This window comes from Zonotrichia leucophrys, chromosome 21 (genome assembly GCF_028769735.1).
Source record: "Zonotrichia leucophrys gambelii isolate GWCS_2022_RI chromosome 21, RI_Zleu_2.0, whole genome shotgun sequence".
NCBI classification, from domain to species: domain Eukaryota; kingdom Metazoa; phylum Chordata; class Aves; order Passeriformes; family Passerellidae; genus Zonotrichia; species Zonotrichia leucophrys.
Genome location: NC_088190.1, coordinates 5,603,197 through 5,630,272, shown reverse-complemented (window position 1 = coordinate 5,630,272; position 27,076 = coordinate 5,603,197). Strand labels below are relative to the sequence as shown.

Below are 27,076 nucleotides of genomic sequence, written 5' to 3'. Positions count from 1 at the left end.
TCCAAAGGGTGGCAACCAGGGTGGTCCCAAAGCCTGGCACCACACTGGCATAAGGTGCTGCCCTGGCAGATGGGCCAGGCCCAGGCAGCCAAGCAAGCCCTGGCAGAGACCCATGCCCACCCTCCTGTGCTGGGAGCAGGCCTGGGATGGGCACTGGGCTGGATCTGCCCCTGGGATGGGCACTGGGCTGCAGGCCCTGGCTCTGCCCCTGGGATGGGCACTGGGTTGGCTCTGGCTCTGGGATGGGCACTGGGCTGGCTCTGGCTCTGCCCCCAGGATGGGCATTGGGCTGGCTCTGGCTCTGGGATGGGCACTGGGCTGGCTCTGCCCCCCAGGATGGGCATGGGGCTGGCTCTGCCTCTGGGATGGGCACTGGGCTGGCTCTGCCCCCAGGATGGGCACTGGGCTGGCCCTGTCTCTGCCCCAGGATGGGCACTGGGCTGGCTCTGGCTCTGCCCCTGGGATGGGCACAGGGCTGGATCTGCCCCTGGGATGGGCACACAGGGCTGGCTCTGCCCCCAGGATGGGCACTGGGCTGGCTCTGCATCCTGGGATGGGCACTGGGCTGCAGCCCTAGCTCTGCCCCTGGGATGGGCACTGGGCTGGCTCTGGCTCTGCCCTCAGGATGGGCACTGGGCTGGCTCTGCCCCAGGGATGGGCACTGGGATGGGCACTGGGCTGGCTCTGGCTCTGCCCTCAGGATGGGCACTGGGCTGGCTCTGCCCCCCAGGATGGGCACTGGGCTGGCTCTGCCCCCAGGATGGGCACTGGGATGGGCACTGGGCTGGCTCTGGCTCTGGGATGGGCACTGGGCTGGCTCTGGCTCTGGGATGGGCACTGGGCTGCAGCCCTAGCTCTGCCCCCCAGGATGGGCTCTGGGATGGGCACTGGGCTGGCTCTGCCCCCGTGATGGGCACTGGGATGGGCACAGGGCTGGCTCTGGCTCTGCCCCCGGGATGGGCACTGCTGGCCCTGGCTCTGAGCCCCCAGGATGGGCACTGGGATGGGCACTGGGATGGGAACTGGGCTGCAGCCCTAGCTCTGCCCCCCAGGATGGGCACTGGGCTGGCTCTGCCCCCAGGATGGGCACTGCTGGCCCTGGCTCTGAGTTCCCGTGATGGGCACTGGGCTGGGCACTGGGATGGGCACAGGGCTGGCTCTGGCTCTGCCCCCGGGATGGGCACTGCTGGCCCTGGCTCTGAGCCCCCAGGATGGGCACTGGGATGGGCACTGGGATGGGCACTGCTGGCCCTGGCTCTGAGTTCCCGTGATGGGCATTGGGATGGGCACTGGGATGGGCACTGGGCTGGAGCCTTAGCTCTGCCCCCCAGGATGGGCACTGGGATGGGCACTGGGCTGGCTCTGCCCCCAAGATGGGCACTGCTGGCCCTGGCTCTGAGCTCCCAGGATGGGCACTGGGATGGGCACTGCTGGCCCTGGCTCTGGGCTCCCAGCCCAGCAGGTGAGGGGAGCACTGCACACCGAGGCATTCACTGACAGAGAGTGACCAGGTGGGAGACACTGATGCCATGCAGAACCAGGAGTTGGAGTTACCTGTATAGGTCTGAATCCTCCCTTCAATAACGAAGCAAGAAAGCAGCAGGAAACAGAAAGAAAGCCAATGGAACAGCTTACAGATCAACAGGAAGGAATAGGATCCACATGCACCCTAAATGCACACAGCTGCAGGCAGATTCTGCCCTGCTCTCACTCAGCCCTTCACAAACAGCCAGGAAAAGACCCTGAGTGGCACCATGGACTCTGCTGCCAGAACTCTCCTAGGAAAGTTTCACATCCAAGTATAAAATATTAAAAAAAAAAAAAAAAACAAACAAAAAACCCAATCAAACCATGATTTACTGCATGAAATGTGACATTACAGAAAGACTTTGTGTTTACTCTGTTCCTAAAACATCAAATATTTCTCCTTCTGGTCTCTTTCAGCGCAGAAACCCCAGCTCCAATCATGGATTTCTCTCCTTTTCTGCACCAAGACTGGGAGGGGAAGAAATGCCACATATTGAACTGTTCAGTAAAAAGTAATTATAATAATTAGGCCAGCACACATCCCACTGAATCCTGCTGGCTGCTGTGCAGTGATGTGCTACAGGCAGTAACTGTGCCAGGAGGAGTGAGAAAAGAAGAGAGGGGAATGAAGGGATGAGCTGGGATCATCCACCCCAGGTTTGGGAAGGAAGGGGTGATGTCTCTGTCCTCAACATGACAACGAGCTTAAAATGGCCATTCTGCTGCTGCTGAAGCCTTCATGGCACCTGAGCTGTTCCCCACAGCAAACAATCTCTCTGGGGAAGCCCTGGGTGACCCTTTCAGATAAGCAGACATTGTTAGGGTGAGCACAATGATTTATGCCCAGCCCTGTCAGCCTGGATAAGGAGCTGTCCCCAGCAGGCTGGAAGGGTGACCTGAACCAGGAGGAGAGAACTGTTTGGGGAGGAAAGTTTGGAAGTGAGGGTGGAGAAAGCAAATGAGAAGAACAAGAGCCCACCATGGTCCTGCTGTGATAAATCCTGTGTGTGAGATGTGGGGGAGATGCAGAAGTGTGCCATGAACCAAGTCAGGCACTGAATTTATGGTGAGAATCACCAGAGTTTGTGATTTTTCGATATCCAAAGACACCAAAAAGTGTGAATATCGAAGGAAGGGGACCAGGACACCAGTTGGTTCATCACAGGCCTTTCAGGTCCGGTCCGGTCCCGGTCCCTCAGGCCTTTCTGGTCCAGTTTATTAAAGAAAGTATCAAACACTTATACAGCAAATAATAAGCTTATGAATATTCTGTAAGCCAAGCAATCTATTGGTTAAACTATAGCATTAACTCATCCTCATTCCTTAGGGGTTACATCTCTCTTTTCTCATGTCTTTTTCACTGTTATTATACCACAGCTAGGCCCAAGGACACTGCTATCTGTGCAGGTGCAGGACTTGGAATTAGCCATGGTTTTGTATTTGTCCAGTCCTTAGCAGCTAAATTCCCAACATGTGAAAGTCTTTCTTTTTTTACTGTGATTCACTGAGTAATGGTCATTTTTAAGCTGCAAGCATGTTGCAGATATGTCTCACTGAGGAAGGGTTGGAAAAACTGAATAAGCCCCACACAGGTGTGTTTATGCAGAGTGAGACCTCTCTCTATCAACAGCAGCTCCATCCACAGGGCAGTGCAGGGAAACCCCAGTGGCAGAGATGGGGAGGCTGCACCCATGGAATGTGCTGCTGCACCCATGGAATGTGCTGCTGCACCCATGGAATGTGCTGCTGCACCCACAGAGCCTGCAGGGAGCACCCAGGGGACACTCCCAGCACCGGGAGCCCCCTGGGCAAGGGCAGCTGCTCCCTGAGGCTCCCAAGGGACAGAGCCCGGGGCTCCTCCCCTGCAAACCTCCTGCCACCCCCCTGCCATCTTCCCTTCAGTCACTGCTCTCACACCCCAACCCTGCCAAATCCTTTCATTTACCATCATCTTCTTCATTTTCTTCCCCAATCACTCCGTGCCCAGAGTAATAAAATCAATGATCAATGTACCACCAAGGAAAAGCAGAGCTCCAGTGTCACAGAAATCTTTTATGAAAAATCCTTTCCTTAGGATTTTTCCTCCTGAGAAGCTGAGAGGCCTCAAGAACAAAATGTAAACAATGATTATCTGCTGCTGTGGAATGCAACAGGTGCATCTGGGATTGGTCTCATGTGGTTGTTTCTAATTAATGGCCAATCACAGTCAGCTGGCTCGGACTCTCTGAGCCACAAGCTTTTGTTATGATTCTTTCTTTTTCTATTCTTAGCCAACCTTCTGATTAAATCCTTTCTTCTATTCTTTTAGTATAGTTTTAATATAATATATATCATAAAATAATAAATCAAGCCTTCTAAAACATGGAGTCAGATCCTCATCTCTTCCCTCATCCTCAGAGCCCCAGCCCCCTCAGATCTCCCAGCTCTGCTTTTCATGGCTTTGCCACGAGCTCTGTATTTCCAGGCCATGGCTCCCAGTGCCAGGAGTGCTCCCTTGGACCCCAAATCTGCACCAAAATAGAAATTTGGGCTAAGAGCCTGAGAACAAACCTATGCTAAGCTCAGCCTGGCAAACAGGGGCATTCATCTATTTTTTCCCTATTTTTGGATGTTGTGATGGGTCCATGGAGCCTGGGGGGAAGTTTGGAGAATGGAAGCAAAAAAGAAAGTTCAAGTTGTCACCCAAGCTCTGCACTTCACTCAAGCTTCTCATGCCCCTGTTATTGATTTTTAGTTTTCTGGTGCCACCAGGCCCCAGCCTTTGGTGGGATAACCTGAGCCTGGCCTGGGGCAGGGAGGAGGTGCCTGCATGGACAGTGCAGCAGGAACTGAGGAGCTGCAGCCCTGAGATGGGAAGATCAGAGAATTGTGGAATTGTTTAGCTTGGAAAAACCCTCTAAGATCATTAAGTCCATCCCTAACCCATGTTCCAACATGCACACATTGTCTGAACACTTGCAGTGATGCTGACTCCACCTCTTCCAGTGCCTGAGCACCTTCTCTATGAAGAGATTTTCCCAATATCCCAAAACTCCCTTGGTGCAGCTTGAGGCCATTTCCCCTTGTGCTGTGCCTCCTCCAGCAGCAGGAGCTGCAGCACAAACCCCCAGGTCCTGCTCCCCCAGCTCTTCTGGCTGGCTCAAGGCAAAGCTTGTTTTGCTTCCTTCCCCTCTGACTCCCTCTGTTTTATCATTTACTAAATCATAAAATGAAGGGAAAAAGCCCCTTTTGGTATTGAGATGTGGCAGCTCCTTCACACACTCAGGGATGCAGACAGGGAAGTGACTGCAGCAGTTTCCCATCACTTTCTGACTTGAAATACCCCAAAAAAAGCTACAAAATGCTCACCTGGGTCAGTCAGGGAGTGAATTCCCAACCTCTCCAAGTCCCAAAGCTTTTCCACAGCAGCATCCAGCCAAGCCCATTCTCCTGCACCAGCTACACCCAGAGAACTCAAGCAAGCTAAAACTGGAATAAACTCCACCAGCAACCTCAAGTGAGAGCTGAGCCATGAGCAGCAAACCCATCTCAAACACAGCTCAAGTCAAAAGGAAACAACCACATTTCAATTTGGATTTCTGATTTCTGTTTCTAATCACACCAGCCTCTTCTGAGCACCCATTTCTAAAATAAAACCCACACTCCCCAAGTCACTTCATAAGTGAAGGGGCTTTAGGCAGATTCAAATGTAAGAAAAATTTGCATTTTGGAGCTCAGGTTAGAAGACAACTGCTGTTCTCAAGTGTGCTTTGTGAGGATCAGAAGCAACAAAGTGACTCCACAGCCTCACTCAGAAAGAAAAACCAGAGAAAAGTCTGTGCAGGAAGTGGGAAATGGAGCAGCAATTCCAGCAGGGAATAGCTCCATGTGCCACAGCACTTGGGGAAAAAGCACAAGCTGACAGTGTATTCCAAAATCCTGCCCAAAACACTTTGAGGGGCTGTTTTCTGTCTCCTATAAAGTGAGGGTTTCCTGCAGATTCTCAGTGTGTGATCTCAGAATCAGGGATTTCTGATGCACACTTAACTTCCAGTCAGAACTGCTGCAATGATTTCATTTCCCTTCAGCCACTATTGGTAACACCCCCAATCTTTGCTATTCTCTCTCTCACAGAGGGGTCACATTTCCCTCAGCATTAACTGGCTCCAACTCCCACTGTCACTGTCCAAATCCAGGCATTTCCATCCAGGAAAAACCCTGCTCATAAAGCTGGCAGTCAACTTCAGGTGCTTAAATCATGCTCATTTGAGGACCTTAAAGATCTAATAATTACAGGCAGTTACACTGAAGAACAATCCATTATTTGCCTGAAGGAGACCCAGAATCAATACAAGGCACAAGTTAATAAAAGCTGGGATGGACACAGGGAATTGCAAACCCCACAGTGCTGCTGCTGCCTTCAAAGGGAAGGTGGAGTTGCTGCAGTAAATATTAGCCCTGCTGAGGCCAATTTACTTATTTAGCATTTTCTAGCTTATGAATCTCAGTCTCAAAGCTCTCAGCTTGTGTTACACAGTTTAACCAAATTTAAAAACTCTCCTGTGAGGATAATTATTTCTGTTGGTCTCGAGCACCCTGTGAGTGCTGGGTTTAGGATGAAATTCTCCCACAGCTGTGACTCTCCTGCACATGGCAGGGGTCAAAATCCCTGTCTGCACCCCCAGTCCACACCATGGGTGTTTTGGGTTAAAGCAAACAAACAGCTCATCCACAGCCCAGGTGTCTCTGTGCCTGTCCTGGTGCAGCACATGACAGATGCAACTGGGAATAAAGCTTGGAATATTTTCCTAATGGTGACAGCTTCTCACAGATCATTATAAGCAGATTCAAATGTAACAGAGACAAAAATCTAACTGTGATAAAATCAGGAAAATACTTGGGATTTACAGGCACAGCAAGGGCAGAGCCATAACTGGGTCCAAAGGAAAGTTTTGGATCCCATTCTGACAGACTGGTGGCCAAGTCCCACCAGTAAAGCTCCAGTAATGGGAATTCATGGGAATCTTTCCTCCAAGGCTGTGCTGCCTCAAGACTCATGGGCCAAAACCTGCTTAAAGAAAGCTCAGTAAATTTTAGGAGAGCATGAAATGGCTCCCAGTGAACCCATCCCTTAGGAATGACCCATGAAGGAACTGAGGAGCTGCAGAGCAGGAATGCACTCTGCATTGTGCAGTGCAAACACTGACCCTGAAATTCAGTCAACAACAAAAGCATCTAAACAAGATCCTGATGCCCCATCGTTGCCCAGGCTCCCCCTGCAAACATTCCTGTCACAGAAATCACTGTCCCAAAGGTCCCATGCCACCTTTGCCTGTGAGCCCACAGCTGCTATGGCCCATTCTACTCCTTACACTCCTTTTGCTGCCCTGCTCTGGAAGGTTCCAGCTCCCCTGCTGCCCCCTGAGCTGGGAGGAACAAGGATCATGGGGATTTTGGGGCTGTGCCCACCCAACACTTACCCCACACTGCTCATCCCAGCGTTCAACTGCTCAGGAACACGACTGCAGTGAGAACACAATAATTCCCTGGAACAAACCTTCCATGCCTCAAGCCCCTGTCCTGACACCGCAGGATTAATGGGATTTTCTTTTTTCTATTAACTTGTGGAAGCAACCTCTTGTCTCTTCCAAGCCAAAAGAACTCTGGGAGAGCTTCCCTGCCTTGTCCTGCCTCTCCTCCTCCTTCCCACCAGCAATGCCACCTCTGCTCCCTCAAAACCTACAAGAAGCATCAAAATCAGTTCCCAAGGATAAGTGTTTTGGGAAAGAGGAGTGTAGGAGCTGAAGAAAAGACAATTCCAGACAGCCTGACTAGGACAGCCAGGCCTGTGCATCGGTCCTGGCACTGGAGAAGTCCCAGCTCTGCCACCCCTGAGTTCCACAAGCCACAGCCATTCCTAAATCTCCTTCTGAATAATGAGGTGGCTCCTCACAAAGTCCAAGTGGTGCAACAGGAACACTAAAAGTTTCCCACAGGTCTGGCTTTTGTGGGCTAAGTGAAAAGGACACTGAGCAATGCCATGGTGACAGATAACCAGGTGTATCACACAACAAAGGGAAGTTGTTTGCTTTGCTCCAAGGTGACATCTTCAGGAAACTGAAACCACTGACTCGTGTGGGGAACACTCAGAACACGTTTTTAGTGATGTGAGAAGGCAAGGGAAGCCCACACACCGCTGGCAATGGCTCCCAGAGGTTCTCCTGCCCTGGGCTGTGGGTGGTTGGTGGCAGCGGTGACCCAGGGGACATCAGTGTCACTCAGGGTGCAGGTGGCTGTTAGCAGGGTTAGGCACGTGCCAGGAGCTGCTGCAGGGCTGCTTCCTCCTCTGAGTTAGTGAGTGAGACACCTCCACCCCCACCCCCCAGGCAATTAGTGCAGGGTGATAACAAGGGGCAGGTACTGTACCTGGTGATGGGCAGGTCGAGGCCCCGCTGCAAACTGAGGGAAGGCGGGAGAAACAAACACAAAAGGAAAGGCACAAAGAGTCAGAAACACCACAACGAACCAAAATGTCACACTCTATGCAAAAATAAACCCACAGAAAATAAAAGAACAACGACACAGTCAAAAGCTTTGCTGCAGGACAGCGACACACAGGGGCTGAGGTGTCACGATGGACATTGCTGGGGGCACTGTGCTGGCAGCTGGACAAACAGCCAAAGCTGCCCCGCATCCTAAAGGCACTCAGGGATGCTGGCACTCCTTATCCTGCCCAGGAGGAACACACCAAACCAAAAACCAACTGAGAACCAGCAGCAGTGGAGATTCTGAACCGGTTGAGGTGGAGAGCAATGGTCAGAGCAGCTGGGCTGGAGCAGAGGATGGAGCCCCATGGCTGGGAGGAGCGAGGGAGGGACAGGGACATCCCTGCACAGGGACAAATCTGCACGGGGACATCTCTGCACGGGGACATCCTGACCAGGGACACCCCTGCACAGGGACATCCCTGCACAGGTACAAATCTGCACATGGACATTGCTGCAAAAGGACAAATCTGCTAAGGGACATCCCTGCAGAGGGACAAATCTGCACAGGGACATCCCTGCACAGAGATACCTCCACACAGGGACATCTCTGCACAGGGACATCCCTGCAAAAGGGACAAATGTGCACAGGGACATGCCAGGTAGAGACACCCCTGCACGGGGACATCCCAGCACGGGGACCTCTGCACAGGGACAAATCTGCAAAGGGACATCCTGCATCTCTGCACAGGGACATCCCAGGATAGAGATACCCCTGCATGGGGACATCCCTGCACAGGGACATCCTGACCAGGGACATCCCTGCACAGGGACATCCTGACCAGGGACATCTCTGCACAGGGACATCCCTGAGAGGCAAAGAGCAGCCACTCCTGGCACGGCCACCCCTGCCACTGCATTTCCAGCTAACTCCTCACTGGGGTCACAGCACAGCCCCTGTGAGGGGTGGCATGTGTCACCTCTCTGAGAGCCAAGGCCCAGCCCATGCCAGCCTGGCTGGACAACAGCAGGTCCTGGGTCCCAGCCCTGAGCTCGGGTCACTGAATCACCTCCCACTCACTTGGGCCACAAGCAGAGGAAAATAACCCCAATTTAACATGCTCAGCTGACATTAAAAGCATTTCCCAAGAAGGAACTGATTGTTAAAATAGAAATAAAAATGAATGCAAGAAATGGAAAATATAAATAAAGATGACAAGGTATACCCACTTCCAGAGCTGAGTTAGGTGTTGAAACCCATAATTCTCAGGGTTAGAGCAGAGAATTCTACTGAAAAGAGCTCCAATAATTAACTGCAGTGACCACAGCTACATCCATAGTGGATTTTAGCCACCACGTGCTGTGATGGCTCAGCACAGCCACCTCTGCTCACACTCAGGGGCTCATTGTGCTTTACTTTCTGCCTCAAAACAGTGATCAAAACTGGGTACTAATTAGTGACTTTCTTAATAAGTTTATTTTCTCTATGGAAAAGTGGGCCTGGGCTCACTTGCAGCCCTTACAGCTCCTCTAATGCCATCAAACATGAAGCAAAGCATAAATATTGACTGGTCCATTTGATCTTTTCCTTTATAAATTGCCTGGATTTCAAGATTTCCAAGAACTACTCTGCTAATCCTGGCGTTTATATATTCCTTCTACCTTCACCTCATGGTGGCACTTGGTGACACTTGGATGAAAGTCATAAAAACCTTCAGAAATGAGTAAATATGGACACACAGACTGATCCTGGGACAAGAGTTTATTAAGAATGACCTGCACTGGTTCACCAAATAGTTTTCTCACCCTGGAAATTTTTCCCTAAGCTTTACAATGAAGAGTAAAAAAGCAAAGCATGGTCACCCAGTGGAACTAAAAAGCTGTAATTTTTATTTTAATGAAACAGAAGAACTCAGAGCCTCTTGGCATTCTCCCAGTGGCTCTGTGGATGAGGAGAAGCAGGTACCTGGATGAGTCTCCAGAGATAAAAGCACTTCAAGTCCTTATTTTCTCCTAAACCAGCTCAAATATCTTGTGTTTGGGAAAAGGGACTAAAGGGCTGAGCCTTTCCATAGGTTCTGTGTTAGACACCAATGAAAGAAAACAGCCAAAAAGAGAATGCTGGGATGCAGAAAACTTGAACTGCTCCACTTCAGGGCCAAGGCACCTCTCTGATCCCTGTTGCACAGAAAAGATTTGTTCTCACTGCACCTAAAACAAGAGCTGGATGTTTGTATCTGAAGAAGCCAAAGTTTATTCCATGGTGGAAAGTAATGTGTGTTACAAGAAATAAAATAAAAGCTCCAAGTTAGTGAAAAATGCCCTCATCTATTTTGCACTGGTCACCACTGGCTCTTGATTTGAAATTTTTTTTAAATAATTCTTTTTGATAGGAATTATTCCTGTTAATAGCTGTAAGCAACAGAACAAACTGTAGCAGTCACCGATGGCTTAAAAGAGACACTTTGGGTTGTTTTTTCTCTGTCTGATGAAGACAGTAGATAGGAAAACCTTACAAATCCTGGGTGCAACTTCCCTGCCCCATGGCCCCCTCCCTACAGTCCTGCTCCATGGACTCAGACTCAGGAATGTTCTCTCCCTGCAGATGTTGGGCTGGCACACCTCACCCCTCCTGGAGCTATCATTTTTTGGCAGAAGTCTTAAAATTGGACAGTTTGTGTTGAGATGGGGGCTGGCATGGCCAAGAGCTACTGGGGAATTTTCAGCAGTGCTGAAGGACCCGGATTTTGTTTTCCTTGCCCAGCTGGAGCTTTGCAATTCTGGCTGTGGGAGCAAACACAGATTGCAAAGGCAGCTGTGCTGGGGGAGCAGAAAAACTGAGCTCTGCAGCCCAAAAGGCCTGAGTTTTGCACTCCCAAAATCCTGAGCTCTGAACCCCAAAATCCTGAGCTCTGCACCCCAAAGGCCTGAGCTCTGCACCCCAAAATCCTGAGCTCTGAACCCCAAAATCCTGAGCTCTGCACCCCAAAGGCCTGAGCTCTGCACCCCAAAGGCCTGAGCTCTGCATCCCCAAAATCCTCAGCTCTGCATCCCCAAAGGCCTGAGCTCTGCACTCACCAAAAGCCTGAGCTCTGCATCCCCAAAATCCTGAGCTCTGCACTCCCAAAATCCTGAGCTCTGAACCCCAAAATCCTGAGCTCTGAACCCCAAAATCCTCAGCTCTGCACCCCCAAAGGCTCCTGGATGCAGAGCAGGATGGAGGAAGCTCTGCCTCTGGATCAGCCCTGCCTGCCCACTCAGCTGTGCCAGAGCACAGCAGGAACCCAGGGATGGCACAGCCACCCTCCTCATCCCCTCCTCACCAAATGGGTTAAAAAAGAAACTGAACAAAATAAGAATTAAATTACAAAGAAATAAATCAAGCAAAGAACCAAATGCAGGAGTAGCTCAGGCCTGGGCTAGTCTTGCATTTGCTTTGGGGTGGGAGGTGGAATGAGATGTGATGGGTGGGAGCAGCTTTTAGTCATGGGGTGAGATGGGCACTAGCAGAGCACATGGCAAAACCTGCACACAGGAGAGCTCAGAGCAATACAAACAAGGTGCAGATAAATTCTTCCTTGGGACCTCCTCAGTTATGGGGCCAAATTTGACATTTACTGGCCAAATTTCCTGCAGATTCTCTCTCTGCTGAGTGACACAGCCCAGGGGGCCCTGTCTCTGTCCTACCCCAGGTCAGACCCCTCTGTGGTTCAGCTTTGGGCCCTTGTGGCACCACCTCACCTGGCAGAGGCTGCCACGGCAGCTCGTGCTTTCAGCAAAGAAGCAAAACCAGTGCATTTCTGTAGCCAACAAAAAAAGGATGTGGTAAAAAAATATATATAATAAAGAAAGGAAGAAGAAATAAAAACAGTGCCGTGGGCACAATTGCCTGCAAGAAGGAGTACAGTTTGTTATATTGCTTACAATGCAGTATTTTATCCAGCCTCTTCCAGCCAGGGACCTGTAAACCGGACTCTGTTCCAAAACCTTCCTCCTCTTCCAGTTTTCTGTGCAATGTATTGGCACTGTTCTGCTGGGCTGTCAAAAAAACTGGTTTAGAGATGCAGCTCTTCAGTCAAGTTTTTGCTCCAGTTCTAACCACACCAGCTTAGCTGTGCTTTGCAACAATTAAAGAGAAAGATGATTATACTTACTGAGGAAAGAGCTTTAGCAGCAGTGTCCTGCATTACTGATCAGAATGGGGCACTGAGGACAAATTCCCAGCTGGGCACATCAAAGAACTTCAAAGTCAGCATTACCTGGCATCAGCAGAGATTGAGGGGCCTCAGAACAAACCCTGGCATGTCCTGGAGGGGAAACCTCCAGAGCTGGGCAAGTGCCCAGTGATGCTGCAGGTTTGGGGATCCTTGCCCTGGGTTTATCTGTATTTATATCTGTTTTGTGGACAAACTCCTCTGTCTCAGAGGCTTCAGGAGTGTTTGCCTTACTCTAAAGAGAGAAGAGTGCTGGGAAGGCACCAGGGGTTAGGGGCAGCCTGAAGGTGTCCTGACACAGAGGGGCAGGAGGTGCAGATGCTGCTCCCCAGCTGGCAGAGCCCTGAGATGTGCTGATGGGAAGCCACCATGCCTCCAGAAGCTGGGCAAAGCCTCTGATGCCCTAGCAGGGTCCTCTAACATCATGTGGAGCTGTGCTACAAGCAGAGAATCCCCAGGTGTGGGGAACTGAAGTCCTACAACAGCAGAGCAGTATCACAATAAACACCCACCCCCAAAAAACAGACTGTGAAGGATGATCAAACCTAAAGCTGGATGAACAGGGGGCTCAGCACAAAAAGATCTGAGTGCACAGAAGCTCTAGATTACATGTGAGCACCTCCAGGGTTAGAACTGATCAGTGGCACTGATTTGGGAGCAAAGCCCAGAGGCCACTGGAGAGCGAGCGCTGCTGCAGAGAACTGCTTGTGTTTGATCTCTGGTCTATCCCTGCACAAAACACATCCTTAAAGAAAAAAATAAAAAGGAAAAAAAAAGAAGAAAAGAGAAAGATTCTGGCAATGAACCTGAACTCTATAATGAAGTGAACCTGAAAGCATCTAGGCTAAAAATAAATGGTGTTATTTGAAGGTAGATGAGAATCCCTCCATTGCTTCTTTAGGAACCTCAGAAGGAAAATTATCCTACCAGGATAGTGTCTGAAAAAACTCAACCAAGGTTTGCCATTCAGGATGTGCTTCCAGGTCAGTAAAATGGGCTTTGCAGAGAACCAGCCCTGTGCTACAGACACACACAGACAGAGAAACACAGAGCAAGGAGGAGAGAGCAGGATGGGGCAGCGTGGGCTCCTTACCGGCGAGCGGGTCTGAGGCTGAGTGTTCATTGTTTGAGGGGCTTGAGGGTACACCAGCGTGGTGGGAGCTGCATTCTGTCCTGAGGGATAAGGAGCCTGCCAGGGAACAAGAAAAGCCAAGTGAGTGGATCCAATGATTCATCCCAAAAAGCAGGAACAGAACACCTTATCAACTGGAGGGACTGACATGGAGATAAAGATGAAAAGATTGCAAGAGAGAAACCATCTCTGTCGAGGAGCAATTCATCAACACTGCCTCTCATGGGAGCAGCTTGTAGAGCCACTAGCTCCACTAGTAAGTAACAGCTCCAGTAGTAATTATTAGTCAGAGTTTACTACTATTTTAAAAGTCAGAGTTTGCTGCGATTTATCACCTGAGTGATATTTATCACCTCCCCAAGTGCTGCAGGGGGAAACAACCCAGGAGACACATGGGTGTCACCAAAACCCTGTGTGTCCAAAGGCATGGCCACCTGTTTCCAAAAGCCCCCCTGAACCAGCTTCCAAGGACAGCCAGACCTGCAGATGATGCCAATAAATCCTCCAAAATCAGGCAAACAGCAAGAAACAACCTTGAGTGTGTTTAACAGAAGCTGCTGCTGCATTAAAGCATTTCCAGTGCAATGGAACAGCCCAAAACCATCCCAGATGGGAGGCAGGCCATGGCTACAGCTCTGCACATTTTTCCTACTTCCACCCATTTCCATGGGCTGTAACAATTTATCCCACCAGATGCTCTCCCCAAGTGTTATTTGCCCAAAGTAACAATAAACTGGAGCTCTGCTGATGACGCATTTTAATGAGACATTTAGAAATAACTTTTCAGAGCGCCTTTTTCTTTATTCTTTTTGAACAAAACCATTATAATTTACATTATCATTTTAAAAAATCATTTATTATTGTAATGGCACAAAAACCAGCCACCAGCCTGCAACAGCCTTTGCTCTCAAGAACCACGGGATGGTGGAATTGGTAATGTTGGAAAAGCTCTCTGAGATCTTCAACTGTTCCCCAGCAGTGCCACCACTAAATGTCCTCAAGAGCCACAGCTACACATCTTTTAAATCCCCCCAGGGATGGGGACTCCACCACTGCCCTGGGCAGTCTGTGGACTGGATAACCCCTTCCATGCAGGAATTTTCCCAATATCCCAATGATGTAACTTTGAGGCCGTTCCCTCTCTCCTGTCCCTGTTCCCTGAGCACAGCCCGACCCCTGGGCTGTCCCCTCCTGTCAGGGTTGTGCAGAGCCACAAGGGCCCCCTGAGCCTCCTTTGCTCCAGGCTGAGCCCCTGCCCAGCTCCCTCAGCCTCTCCTGGGGCTCCAGCCCCTTCCAAACTCCATTCCCAGCCCTGGACATGCTCAGCCCCTCCAGGTCCTTCTTTCCACGAGGGCTCAGCACAGGGGCCTGGCCCTGCCCTGGGCCTGTGCCCACAAGGAGCAAAGCCAGGAGCAGTAAAATATCAAATAAATCCCCTCAATTCCAGCCTCGGGAGCTGATGGGAGCACTGTGCTCTCTGCAGAACACGAGGCTCCCTCCACACGTAGGGACCTTGGCAGAATAACAAAAACCAACCCTTGACACCATCACACACGAACCCCTCCCTGCCACCCCAACCTCTGCAGGATCCACAGAATTCCTGGCACTGCTGAGGGGATTCCAGCTGCCCCCACTGAACTTTTGATAGGAAAAATCTCCTTTTGTGTTTAAATAGATGGGAAAAGCAGCTCCTCAGCCCAGCTGCAGTGAGGTGAGTGAGCAGCACTCCCTGCCCAGCTCCCTCAGCCTCTCCTGGTGCTCCAGCCCCTTCCCAGCTCCATTCCCAGCCCTGGACATGCTCAGCCCCTCCAGGTCCTTCCTGTCCTGAGGCTCCCAGAGCTGCCCCAGCACTGGAGATGCCCCAGAAATGCCAGCACAGTTTGCATTGTCTCTTTTTTTCTGCTTTTTCATCCCTGGATTAATCACCTGCTGATTAAAGTGCAACACAAGGTAAATGAAAATATAGCTCAGAAACAATCCAACCAGGAATTCCCTGGTCTCAAGGAAGAAAAAAAAAAAGGAAAAATACAACAAATACAACAAACACCCCTTCCAAAAACATGGTAGAGGGGATGAGGAGAACAAACACAGCCCAAAAATGCCCCATCCCAAAATCCAGCTGCTGCAACACCTTCTATTCCTACTGTGGAACTGCTTTTTAAAAAGCAAAACTTAGACAGCTCCACACACACATGAGGACACTGCTCCTACCACACAACTTAACCAGGCAGGACCCTCTATCAGCTTCTGCCTCATTTTCACAGCTTTTTGGGTCAAAATGATGATAAAATGTGAGTCTCCAAGTACATCACCAGGCCTTTACTGTGTTCCAAACACACTGGGCAGGGTGTTTAGCTGGACAATGCTGTTCTGGAGGAGTTTAAACCATTACAGCAGCACAGCCTCTGCTTCAAGAGCAGTGAAATGCTTCGTTCAGCTCCCTCCTCTCAAATGCTCTGTCCTGTCCCTCCTCTCCAGGAGCTCCCTGATCCAATCCACTCCAGCCAGCCCTTCCCTCCCTTTTCACCACTGCCAAAACCTAATTAATGTAAACAACTAAATGGAAAGAAGCCTTCAATTTTTGGTTTTTTGAGATGTCAGATGCAGCATCAACTCTTTTCCCCTTTTATTTATGAGTGATTCTGCTGGAGCTGGTGGTGTCAGTGTCATTCCAGAATGAATAACCCAAAGCTAAGGAGAAGTGGGGAACTTTTCACCCACAACCTGCAGAAGCTCTCCTGCCTTTGTAGCATCCTGCTGCTGACTTTCTGCATTGGGATCTCTGCCCAATGTGAGGTTAAAGCTTTTTCCACAGGTCCAGATTGTCCGGTTTTCGGCTGTTTGGATGGCCTGGAAAGGCCCGGGGTGGCCTTGGGGCAGCCCGCGTTCCAAAGGATGAGAAGAGGCTTCAGTTCTTTTCTCGGTCTCGGTGTTTATTAATTGTTTATCTAAAAGATTTTCTCTCGGCCCGACAGAGCTCTGCTCAGCAGCCAGCCATGAGCACACTCCCCCCCCCTCCGGGCGGTCACCTATCTTTATACTCAAAGTTATGTATACAATATTTATCATTTTTCCCCAATACCTTTCACCCTTATTAACCAGTGCACCTTTAGTAATGACCAATCCCAAAGTGCCACCATCACCACAGAAGATGGAGGAGAAGAAGAAGAAGAAGAAGGACAGGACACGCCCCAATTCCTCCATCTTACTTCTCTAAACCCCCCTGTTCATAAATCCTAAACCCTGTGTTTCACTCTCTAATTAACTAATCCCTTCACCATTCACCCCGGTGAAACCCTCCTATCCTCATACAGGTGTCGTCTCCTGTGTAGGATCAAAGTCCAGCCACCAGACACTTCTGGAACATTCCAGGACTCCCGAGCCCCCCAAGGGTGGTCTCGGTGACCCCTCAGTCCTGAGGTGCTGAGATCCCACACAGATGCTGCTGTTCCTATCATGGAATCATGGAAGGGTTTGGGATGGGAGGGATTTCAATCATCCCCATCCAGTGCCACCCCTGCCATGGCAGGGACACCTTCCACTGTCCCAGGGTGCTCCAAGCCCATCCAGCCTGGCCTTGGGCACTGCCAGGGATCCAGGGGCAGCCCCAGCTGCTCTGGGCACCTGTGCCAAGGCATTTCTTCCTAATATCCAACCTAGACCTACTCCCTTTTAGTTTAAAGCCATTCCCCCTTGTATCTCTCCCACCAGCCAGCAGTGAGCACACAGGGCTGGGGATTTCTCTGCATTTCTCTTCACAGACAAAAGCAAGGCACAACTTCCCAAAGATTTTCTCGACCTCAGAGAAAAAACTCCAATTCTTATCTCATTTACTGCCCCTGTGTTTTAAAAGAAATAAAATACGTTGCAGAAAATTATTTACCTAAAAGAATTTAATTATTTACTTAATTAAATTCTAGTGTGTTTTAATTCATTGATCAATTAAATCCACGTGTGTGTCTATCAGCTAACAGTCAGGAAATTCTGTACACTGAAGTTAAATTAAATGCTTAAGCAAGTTCAGTTAAATGTAGTGTAATATAGTGTAATAAAGTAATTAATTAGCCTTCTGATTATCAATGGAGTCAGATGTGTCATTTCTCCCTGCCACAGGGGTCACTTGCTTTTACTACAGGTGACAGTGCTGGGAAATATTATAAATAAATTATAGCAATAAATGCTCCAGTTGATCGCTGGCTCCTTGTGCCTCCAGCTCCACAGGAGATGAGACCTCATCCCAAACTGCTGCTCCCACAGCAACAAGAGAAGGAAATATCTCCTATTCTTCCCCATCTTTAGGCTCATGAAAACATTTCCTTCAGGCTTAAAGTGCATGTGACAGAGCAGAGCTCTGCTATCACTCCATCAGGTGTCTGATCCTGCCCCAAAGTCTGTACCCACCTCCAAAACAGCCCCACTTTCTTTGAATCACCCAAGCCAAAGGAGGTGTGAGAACAGCTGCATTTAGAACAGGAGAAGGGAGCACAGCCACCACTAAGCCTAAAAATCCTCTGAGTTTTAGAAGCAAAACTATGAAAGAGGTATTTGGAAACACAGTGCCACAATGACAGTGTGACACTGTGACACAATCCAGGGTTAAACTTGCTTTAGCACTTCAACCCTACTAGCATGAAGGTATAAATAAAAGAAAAAACCATAAAAGGCTTAACCAGAGGCCAGAGAAGAGTTTCTGCTATGAAGGTGTCATCAACCAAGGCACTTTTGGACAGATGGCTCCCATGAGTGCGAGGTCACAAGTGAGGAACAAGTGCAACACAAACCCCACTGAAGACCACAAACATCAGCTAAATAAATGTGTTTTACAACTATTGCACAACAAGAAATGTCTCTGTTTCACATTTCCAACCAGAGGGATGTTGCCTTAGTTGGTATTTGTGTTAAAACCATAACAGGGGGAAGAAAAGGGAGGGAAAAGTGGTTTATAAATTTCTGCAGGTATTAACTTCACATCGGCTGTGGGAGCCTAAATAAACTATCAAAGATCCAACAGAATAAATCACAGCACTCTGCTGCTTTCATACACATCAGCTGATTAAAGCATTGCATCTCTTCCTCTGCCAAAGGACTTTTTTCTGTGCCAAGCAGCTAAATGGGTACAGAAAGTGATGTGGTCACGTGCAGCCACACAGTGCACCAGCGCTGGACTGAGGGAATGAAGAGATCAGCGAGGAAATGCTCCAAAAATCCCCTAAATAAACCCCCACGGAGGGGAAGGCAGGGAAGCAAGTACTGCTCTGCAGACAAATGTTGGTTCTGAAGCATCTAAAGGCTGGAATGAATCCCTGAAGTTCAAACAGCTGCTGGGAGAGGACAGAGCGCTGCTGAGCTGCTCCACTTGCAGACTGAGCAATTTGCTTCCCTTAAAGCTCTCACCTTCCTGATTTTATGTTTCAGCTGTGGCTGTTCAGGGGAGGAAGGTGATAATAGCTGAGTGTTTATGTATTCCCACAACTTGCTGGGAAAATCCTTTCTCTGGACTCTTTCCACCTCGAGCTGCTGCCTGTGCTAAGCAAGGAAAAATCATCACTATCAACAAAACAACTGAAAAAAGAGTTATTCTTAGCTCAGGCCCGAGCTGGTTAATAAACACTGAGCCTGCAGTGTAACATGACTCCCTTGGGACTGCCTGTCCTGGGAATAAACAGGCAAAGTACACACATCAGGCTCAAAAGGGCTGAGTCACCCAGCTCTGCCTCTGGAAAAACCTTTTGGGAACAAAACCCTTCCAGCCCCAGGCAGGAAAGTGTCCCTTGCTGAGCTGCGGTTGGCTTGGCTGGAAGGGGTTAATCCCTGGGGCAGATTCCCGAATCCTCCCGGCTCAGGGAAGGCTGCTGGGTCTAAATTTACTGAAGTTACACACGAGGAGAGGAGGAGAACTGGACCCGCGGCTCCAGCACATGACCGTGACTCAGGAGCTGCGCGGCCCTGCCAGCGCCGTGACCTTGGCAGGAAACCTCTGAATTCCCGGTCCAAAACCTTCAAATTCCCAGTCCTAAATCTCTGAATTCCCAGCTCCAAACCTTCAAATTCCCAGTTCCAAATCTCTGCATTCCCAGTCCCAAACCTTCAAATTCCCAGCTTCAAACCTCTCAATTCCCAGTTTCAAACCTCTCAATCCCCAGTCCTAAACCTCTGAATTCCCAGCTCCAAACCTCTGAATTCCCAGTCCTAAATCTCTGAATTCCCAGCTCCAAACCTTCAAATTCCCAGTTCTGAACCTCTGCATACCCAGTCCCAAACCTCTGGATTCCCAGCTCCAAACCTTCAAATTCCCAGTCCCAAAACTCTGAAATCCCAGCATCTCCCAGTTCCAAACCTTCAAATTTCCAGTCATCTCCCAGTTCCAAAATGGAACTGGGATTCTGAATGGACTCTGAATTCCTAGTCCCAAACCCTGAATTCCCAATTGCAAACCCCTGAATTCCCACTTTCAAACCCCTGAATTCCTAGTCACCTCCGAGTTCCAAACCCCTGAATTTCCAGTCCCAAACCTTCACATTCTCAGTCACTTCCCAGCCCCAAAGCTTCACATTCCCAGTTCCAAACCTCTCCATTCCCAGTCCCAAACCTTCAATTCCCATGCTAAACCTCTGAATTTCCAGTTCCAAAACTTCAAATTCCCAGGCCTAAACCTCTCCATTCCCAGTTCCAAACCTCTCCATTCCCAGTTCCAAACCTTCAAATTCCCAGTCCTAAACCTCTGAATTCCCAGTTCCAAACCTTCAAATTCCCAGTTCCAAAACTTCAAATTCCCAGTCCTAAACCTCTCCATTCCCAGTTCCAAATCCTCAAATTCAGTTCCAAACCTCTCCATTCCCAGCTCCAAACCTGTGAATTCCCAGTCCTAAATCTCTGAATTCCCAGCTTTAAACCTCTCCATTCCCAGTTCCAAACCTTCAAATTCCCAGTCCTAAACCTCTCCATTCCCAGTTCCAAACCTCTACATTCCCCTCCTAAACCTCTGAATTCCCAGTTCCAAAACTTCAAATTCCCATTCTAAACCTCTGAATTCTCAGCTTCAAACCTCTCCATTCCCAGTTCCAAACCTTCAAATTCCCAGTCCCAAATCCTCACATTCCCAGTTCCAAACCTCTACATTCCCCTCCTAAACCTCTGAATTCCCAGTTCCAAATCTCTGAATTCCCAGCCCCAACCCTTCAAATTCCCAGTTCCAAACCTTCAAATTCCCAAACCTAAACCTCTGAATTCCCAGTTCCAAACCTTCAAATTCCCAGTCCTAAACCTCTGAATTCCCAGTCCCAAACCCCTGAATTCCCAGTCCCAAAGCTTCACATTCCCAGTCACTTCCCAGCCCCATGGCCACGGCTCCAGCTCCCCTGCACATCTCTTACATCTCATGTATCCCTGCACTGCTGATGGAGAGCACCCAGCTAAAAACTCACCCAAGTGCCACCACACACATTTTCAAAATATCTTCTTATTATTTAATGTCAAGACATAAAGCACCAAAAACATTCCCTGTCTGGAAAGAGGATAAAACTTAAAGAGATCCATCTATTTCCCCAAACAACACAACACCTCAGCTCACCCCCATTTCTCCTGCATAAAACCTGCACTGGTCTGTTCCCAAACCACTCCCTGACCTGTTTAAATGCTAAATATTGATTTAAATCCCCCAGCTGGGCACTCAGAGGCACAGTCAGTGCTCTTCATACTGTACCTTAGAAGGGCTCTGTCCCTAGATTTATAAATTCTTCCTCACACAAGCCCCTAAGACCAAAGGCAGCTGCCCCTGGAGCCAATACAGGAGGGGGAGGCCATTGCTCAGGAGGGGGAATCTCCTCTTATCCCCTTTTTTAACAACCAGACTTGGTTTTCCTTCCAACTGCTGAAAAACTTTCATTGAGGAAAACCACAAAGGGAGCAAGCAGAGCAGCTGTGTTGATGCCCCAGCCCTTGAGGCAGAGTTTTCCCCTGGGTCCCTGGCCCGGACAGCAGGAATTTGGCCTCAGACACAGGTGAAGAAATCCCCCCCAGCAGCACAAACTTCATTTTAGTCCCAAGTGTGGACTGATGGTGACAGCAAGGATGTGGCTTTTAATTGTGAATCATCATTTCTTTGTGGAGATGGGCAGGCTCTGCCCTCCCACAGCCCCAAATCCAATCACTGTGACAACTCAATCACTGCAAGCCAAACAACTGCAACCCTCCAACCAGGGAAATCTCTGGGCATTCGGCTCTGGGAAAGTAAGAGGATTATAATTTAAACCCTGGCTCTTCATTTCTCCCTAATGAACTCCCTGCAGGCACTGCAGGCTGGAACAGCAGCTCCTCAGGCTGCTCCTCCTCACTCCCACCCAGCACCTTCATTTCCCCCAAGCTCTGGCTTCTGCATGCCCTGGATTCTGAGAAAGGTGCATCAGCACAAACTCAGTGCCAGGGGAAGAGCTTTCCCCACAGCTGCTCCCCTTCCTGCCAAAATGCACAGAACCTCTGCAAACTGAAGGTTACAGAGAGGTTTCACATTTGATGTGATGTGAAAAGCTGTGTGAACAGAGAGACCAGCCTGAGCCAGAGCATCCCAGCAGAGCCCAAATCTCCTCCTCCCACAGCCACTGGCCAATGGCAGGAGGCTCCTCTCCCATCCAGGGGCTGCCTTGGGAGCTCAGCAGCACCCAGGGAAGTTCCTGCCACACTCCCAGGGGCTGCAGCAGAGATCACTGAGCACAGGGCACAGCAGCTTTTGGCCTAAAATCAGCATTTAGGGACAAAATAAACCACTCTGCACTATGTCACTGAGCTCTGGAGATGCCAGGATCTCAGGTAGCTCCAGCATCTGACCACAAACAGGGCACTGCTCACTCCTGCTCCTGAATGTCACCATTATCTTGGCAACCACAAACTCACTTTTTTCCCTCCCTGGTGTGCCCTGCACTCAGCAGAACAGGCTTGGAAGCTGCTGGCAGGAAAAAGAGTATCTGTAACATACAGATCTGCAAATATTACAGATGATGGTGGAGAGATCTGGATTATTAAATTTATTCATTACAGCTTTTTTTCTACAGCATCCCCTCAAACAATGCATAAAGCATATTCTCCCACTATTGCTGTGAATTATTCCAGCTTTAAAAATAGCACAACAAATGATTAAACCACTAAACAAGGACAATTCCCCTCTAAATGCTCCCAGTTTGCCTTTCATTATTACAATGATATTTCAGTGATCATCACACACACTCCCAGATGCCTCTGCTTGAACACAAGTCCCCACTCACAGCCATGTGTTCAAATATGCAGTTTTAGGTACCCATCACACCAGGGATGCCACATTTTTTAAGCAGCTCATTTGCAAATTATCCAGAATTACTGAAATCAGCTCATCCTCACCAGGGCAAAGCTGCAAAACAAAAATATGCAGCAGTTCTACTCTGCTGCCTCTCCAAGCCAGGGCTGCTCCCCTGCAGGGTGCAGCAGCACCTGAGAAACGCTGTTTTCCTGCTTATAATACCTGGAATATTCAAAACTTCATTAAAATGACTGGCAAAAGGACTAGAGCTCTTCTCTGCCACCAAACAAATTGTGCAGATGAAGAGTTCCACATACAAACCAGGATGAACACACTTCCAGTGCAAACACTCTGCTCCTGATGGAGGGGCTGGGATGGCACCAGGGTGGGACTTGGCCAAATCTCTGCACATTGGATTTACTGGGAGGTTTTGAGGTTTAGATTTGGGTGGAGGCACATAATAAACAGGAGCTGTGAGTGTTCAGTGAGTTTATTTAAATATGTAGGCTTTTTCTAAAGCTATTTCCTCAAAATGCCAGGACTCAGCTCCAGGTGTTTTGCCTGATTTTAGGACTTTAACGAATTGCAGACAAGTAGAAAATGCAGAGAAGTAGCTGGCACCCTCACTGCCCTTCTCCTGAAAAGTACAGTTTTATTCCCTCTTTTTCCATAAGCCCAGCCACCAGGGAATTCCTCTTGTTGGTAAATAATAACATTTTAGTGGAAGGTGTCCCCATGGCAGGGGGTGGAACAAGATGAGCTTTAAGGTCCCTCCCAACCAAACCCAGTCTGGGATTCTGTGATTAAGCTCAGCCTTTAAAAGTCTACAAATATCCTGGGCCAGGAGGAATTACTGCTCTCTCTCCCCTTTTTCCTCTGCAGGAGTTTGTCTCAGGATACATCACCAGTGTCATCACCTGCACAGCACAATTTGTAACAATCTTTTTTATGGCTTTCCATCTTTTCACCCCACATATCTGAGTAGGCAAAGGAGGAAGGCACAGGGAAGCTGAGCCCCAGGAACACCCACAGAGCTACAGGCACTTCTCCTTCTTCAATGTGGATAATGGGATTGTCTCCAAGGCAAGATGGTGAAGGAACAGTCTGCTGTTCCCTGGACAAGGGACCACAGGGACACAAAATGCACGTTCCTGACCTGTTGGAGAAAGTCCTGAGGAGCCCATGGAGACACCCCAGGGCTGGAGCCAGGCTGGGAGAGCTCACCTGGAGAGGCTCCAGGGTGAGCTCAGAGCCTTTGCAGGGCCTGAAGGGGCTCCAGGAGAGCTGGAGAGGGGCTGGGGACAGGGATGGAGGGACAGGACACAGGGAATGGCTCCCACTGCCAGAGGGCAGGGATGGATGGGACATTGGGAATTAGGAATTGTTCCTGGGAGGGTGGGCAGGCCCTGGCACAGGTGCCCAGAGCAGCTCTGGATCCCTGGCAGTGCCCAAGGCCAGGCTGGGAGCACCTGGGGCAGTGGGAGGGGTGGGACTGGATGAGCTTAAAGCTCATCCTTTAAGGCAGCAGAGTAGAACTGCTGCATATTTTTGTTTTGCAGCTTTGCCCTGGTGAGGATGAGCTGATTTCAGTAATTCTGGATAATTTGCAAATGAGCTGCTTAAAAAATGTGGCATCCCTGGTGTGATGGGTACCTAAAACTGCATATTTGAACACATGGCTGTGAGTGGGGACTTGTGTTCAAGCAGAGGCATCTGAGAGTGTGTGTGATGATCACTGAAATATCATTGTAATAAAGGAGTCCCTTTAAGGTCCCTCCAGCCCAAACCATTCTGGGTTTCAGCGATTTTCTCCTCAGCTCCACTGACTGTTTGTGTCCCTCAGCAGTGCAAGGACAGGATCCTCCTCCCCTTCCCAGCACTGCTCCAGCCTGGGAGCCCACACTGAGGACCTGCAGTGCAAGCCCAAAGCAGGGATTCTGAGCCATGGGGGTGGACAGAGGTCCTGCTGGTGGCTGCTCCCTCCCAAAGCCATTTTTAAATCCACCAGCATGGAATCTGCTGTTACTGAAGGTGTGAGGCCATGGATAATGTCACAGGAAAACATTCCAGAACATCTGGGAACTCTGCCATGGCTTCATGTGGCTCCTTCCTGAGGCTCTGCCCTGGCTCACAGCCTGGGGTGATCTGCTAAAGACCATTATGTAAATTAAGGAAATTGGCATTTTCTGTATTAAAGGTACTCAAAACTATGGAGTGTACGTGTGTGCTGAGGGCAGAAATTCCAACATCCCCACTGCTGAAAGCAGAGCTGGGACTGTCTGCAGAAACACCCTTGAGCTCACAGAGTGCCTCTCACCTGCTCCATAAAACTGCCTCCCATTTTAACAAAACACACTTTGAGGACAGTAATTGTTCCCAGGAACACAACCCCAACCAGCCAAGACCCTATTCCACATCAAAACCTATTCCACATCAGCAGCTTTGCAGCTTTCCTCCTATTTTCTACCAAAAGCCAACAACTCCAAAAATGTGTCCTCTGATATCTCAGAGTTCCCTCTCCAGCTGATCCAGCTCAGAGCAGGCACCTGGTGACCCCAGGTCTCCCAACCTTCACTGTGTGAGGGCAGCAAGCAGATAAAAATCAAAGTTTTCCTCAATTCCACTGAAGCCCAGAAACACCCTCCATATAAAGTGTCTGAATTTGCACAAAATTAAAACAAGTTAATAAATTCTGGGTTTCTAATGGCACCACAAGGAGGGATCTGTGGGGAACACAGGCACATCCCTTCCAGGCTGCAGAGTGGAATTAAGGCTCCAACACCTCTGTTGTTTCAATGGAAAGCAGCACAGAGAGCTCAGCTGGCAGGAGAAGCAGGCTGCTCATGGATTCAAACCTCACCTCTGCAATGTGGCCTCCCTGCTGCAGCTTCAGTGGCTCCAGAGGTTATTCCTCTGTTTCCCAGTCTGACACCACAGCTAACAGGGCTCCATCTCCCTGGTTGCTCTGGCTGCAGGGGTATTTTATGCCCTCTATGCTCACAAAACACAGGCTGTGTAAAGCCCTGACTTTTGTGCTGACTCTGGTGCTTCACTGAACACATGGTGTTTGTTTAAAAACTCTGTATTTTCTGGAGCATGCAAGAAAACATCCATTAAATTGCAGGGAACAGAAGGTACTGTTACACAAGGAATTCCAGAATTGAAGTTATTAAATGCAAGAAAATGGCAAATTGCCTCGTATTGTTTTGTCTTCTTATATGATGAATAAAAATGTGGCTCAACAAGTGGCTAAGTCTGAAAAGCACCAAAATAAAGCCCAGGGCACGTGACTGTGAGAACAGAAAATACACGTGGAGGAGTCCTGAAGAAAGGGATCTGGAGAATTTTGAAACAGCTACAGAGAAGTTTGATTTTCTATTAAAAATGCTGTTTAATTCCACCCCAAAGCAAGTTTCTGGCAAGTTCAGGAGTGCTTTTGATTCCCAATAATCTGACAGGCCAAACAAAGGCGCTTCCGCCCGTGCAGCAGCCAGGAGGGGCCGTGGGGCCAAGACACCCACAGAGAGATTTCCCTTCCAAAGCCCTGCTGGCCAGGCTGGAAGGGCCAGGAGCACTCAGAGCCAGGGCACGGCTGCTCCAGAGAGGAAAAGCTCAAACAGCAGCAGGAAAACATTTCCCTCCCCACTGGGCAAAGCAGAGCGCCTGGAGAGGGATTAAACACCTCTGAGAGCAGGAATTCCTCACAGTGCCAGGGCAAGGGAAAGGCTTCCAGTGCCTTTGGATGGGGGGTTGGAATGGAATCCTTCCCTGGCAGGGTGGGCAGGCCCTGGCACAGGGTGCCCAGAGCAGCTCTGGATCCCTGGAGGTGCCCAAGGCCAGGCTGGACAGGGCTGGGAACACCTGGGACAGGGGAAGGTGTCCCTGCCATGGCAGGGGTGGGATGGGATGAGATTCAAATCCTTCCCAATTCAAACCCTCCTGGGATTCTGTAACAGCATTCCAGGAGGCAGATGGGGGTGGGTCTAAAGGCAGAGCTAGTGAGGAGGGATGGAATGGAATAGTGCAGAAGGTACCCTCACACCTGAGGAGGTGCAGCTGCATCAATCACTGCAGATCAGGAACAGCCCTGCCCTTAATACACCACAGCTGTGTCCAGTGAGGAGAGGAGTGCCACAAAGACAGGGTTAGCTGGGGCTGAGAGCTGGAGTTTGTTGGCTGTGCTGTGAAGGAGGAGTCAGTGCTGTGAGGAGAAACCCATCAGAACTCACCCAGGAGGCATGGAAGATTTACAATAAGGTGACAACAACCTAGTCCCAACTAGACTCAGTATTTGTAATCTGTACTGTACAGATACTCAGTATCTGTAATCTTTTCTTTGCACATGTACATGATAAAATTGTGATGGCTCTTCCTTTCTTTCCTAGCTAGAAAAAAATAAATTAAAGCTCTTCCTGTCCTTCCTAAGTGCACAAATACTACAACTAATTCATACATCCCCCCTACATTGCAC

The 27,076-nt window shown here is 49.3% G+C and overlaps 1 protein-coding gene across 18 annotated transcripts in view; it reads right to left on the bottom strand.

The window, feature by feature from the left end:
- The window catches only part of EIF4G3 (eukaryotic translation initiation factor 4 gamma 3), a 153,135-nt gene that overhangs the window by 66,051 nt on the left and 60,008 nt on the right, over window positions 1-27,076 (bottom strand). For 9 of the 18 annotated variants that reach the window (XM_064730823.1, XM_064730824.1, XM_064730825.1 and 6 more), the window contains 4 exons: window positions 13,299-13,394; window positions 11,916-12,029; window positions 7,933-7,965; window positions 1,555-1,575 (listed from right to left, as the gene is read on the bottom strand). In XM_064730823.1, coding sequence (XP_064586893.1) covers window positions 1,555-1,575; window positions 7,933-7,965; window positions 11,916-12,029; window positions 13,299-13,394 — 264 coding nt within the window. The remainder of the gene's footprint in view (window positions 1-1,554; window positions 1,576-7,932; window positions 7,966-11,915; window positions 12,030-13,298; window positions 13,395-27,076) is intronic. The other 9 variants (XM_064730826.1, XM_064730827.1, XM_064730829.1 and 6 more) reach the window with 5 other exon arrangements.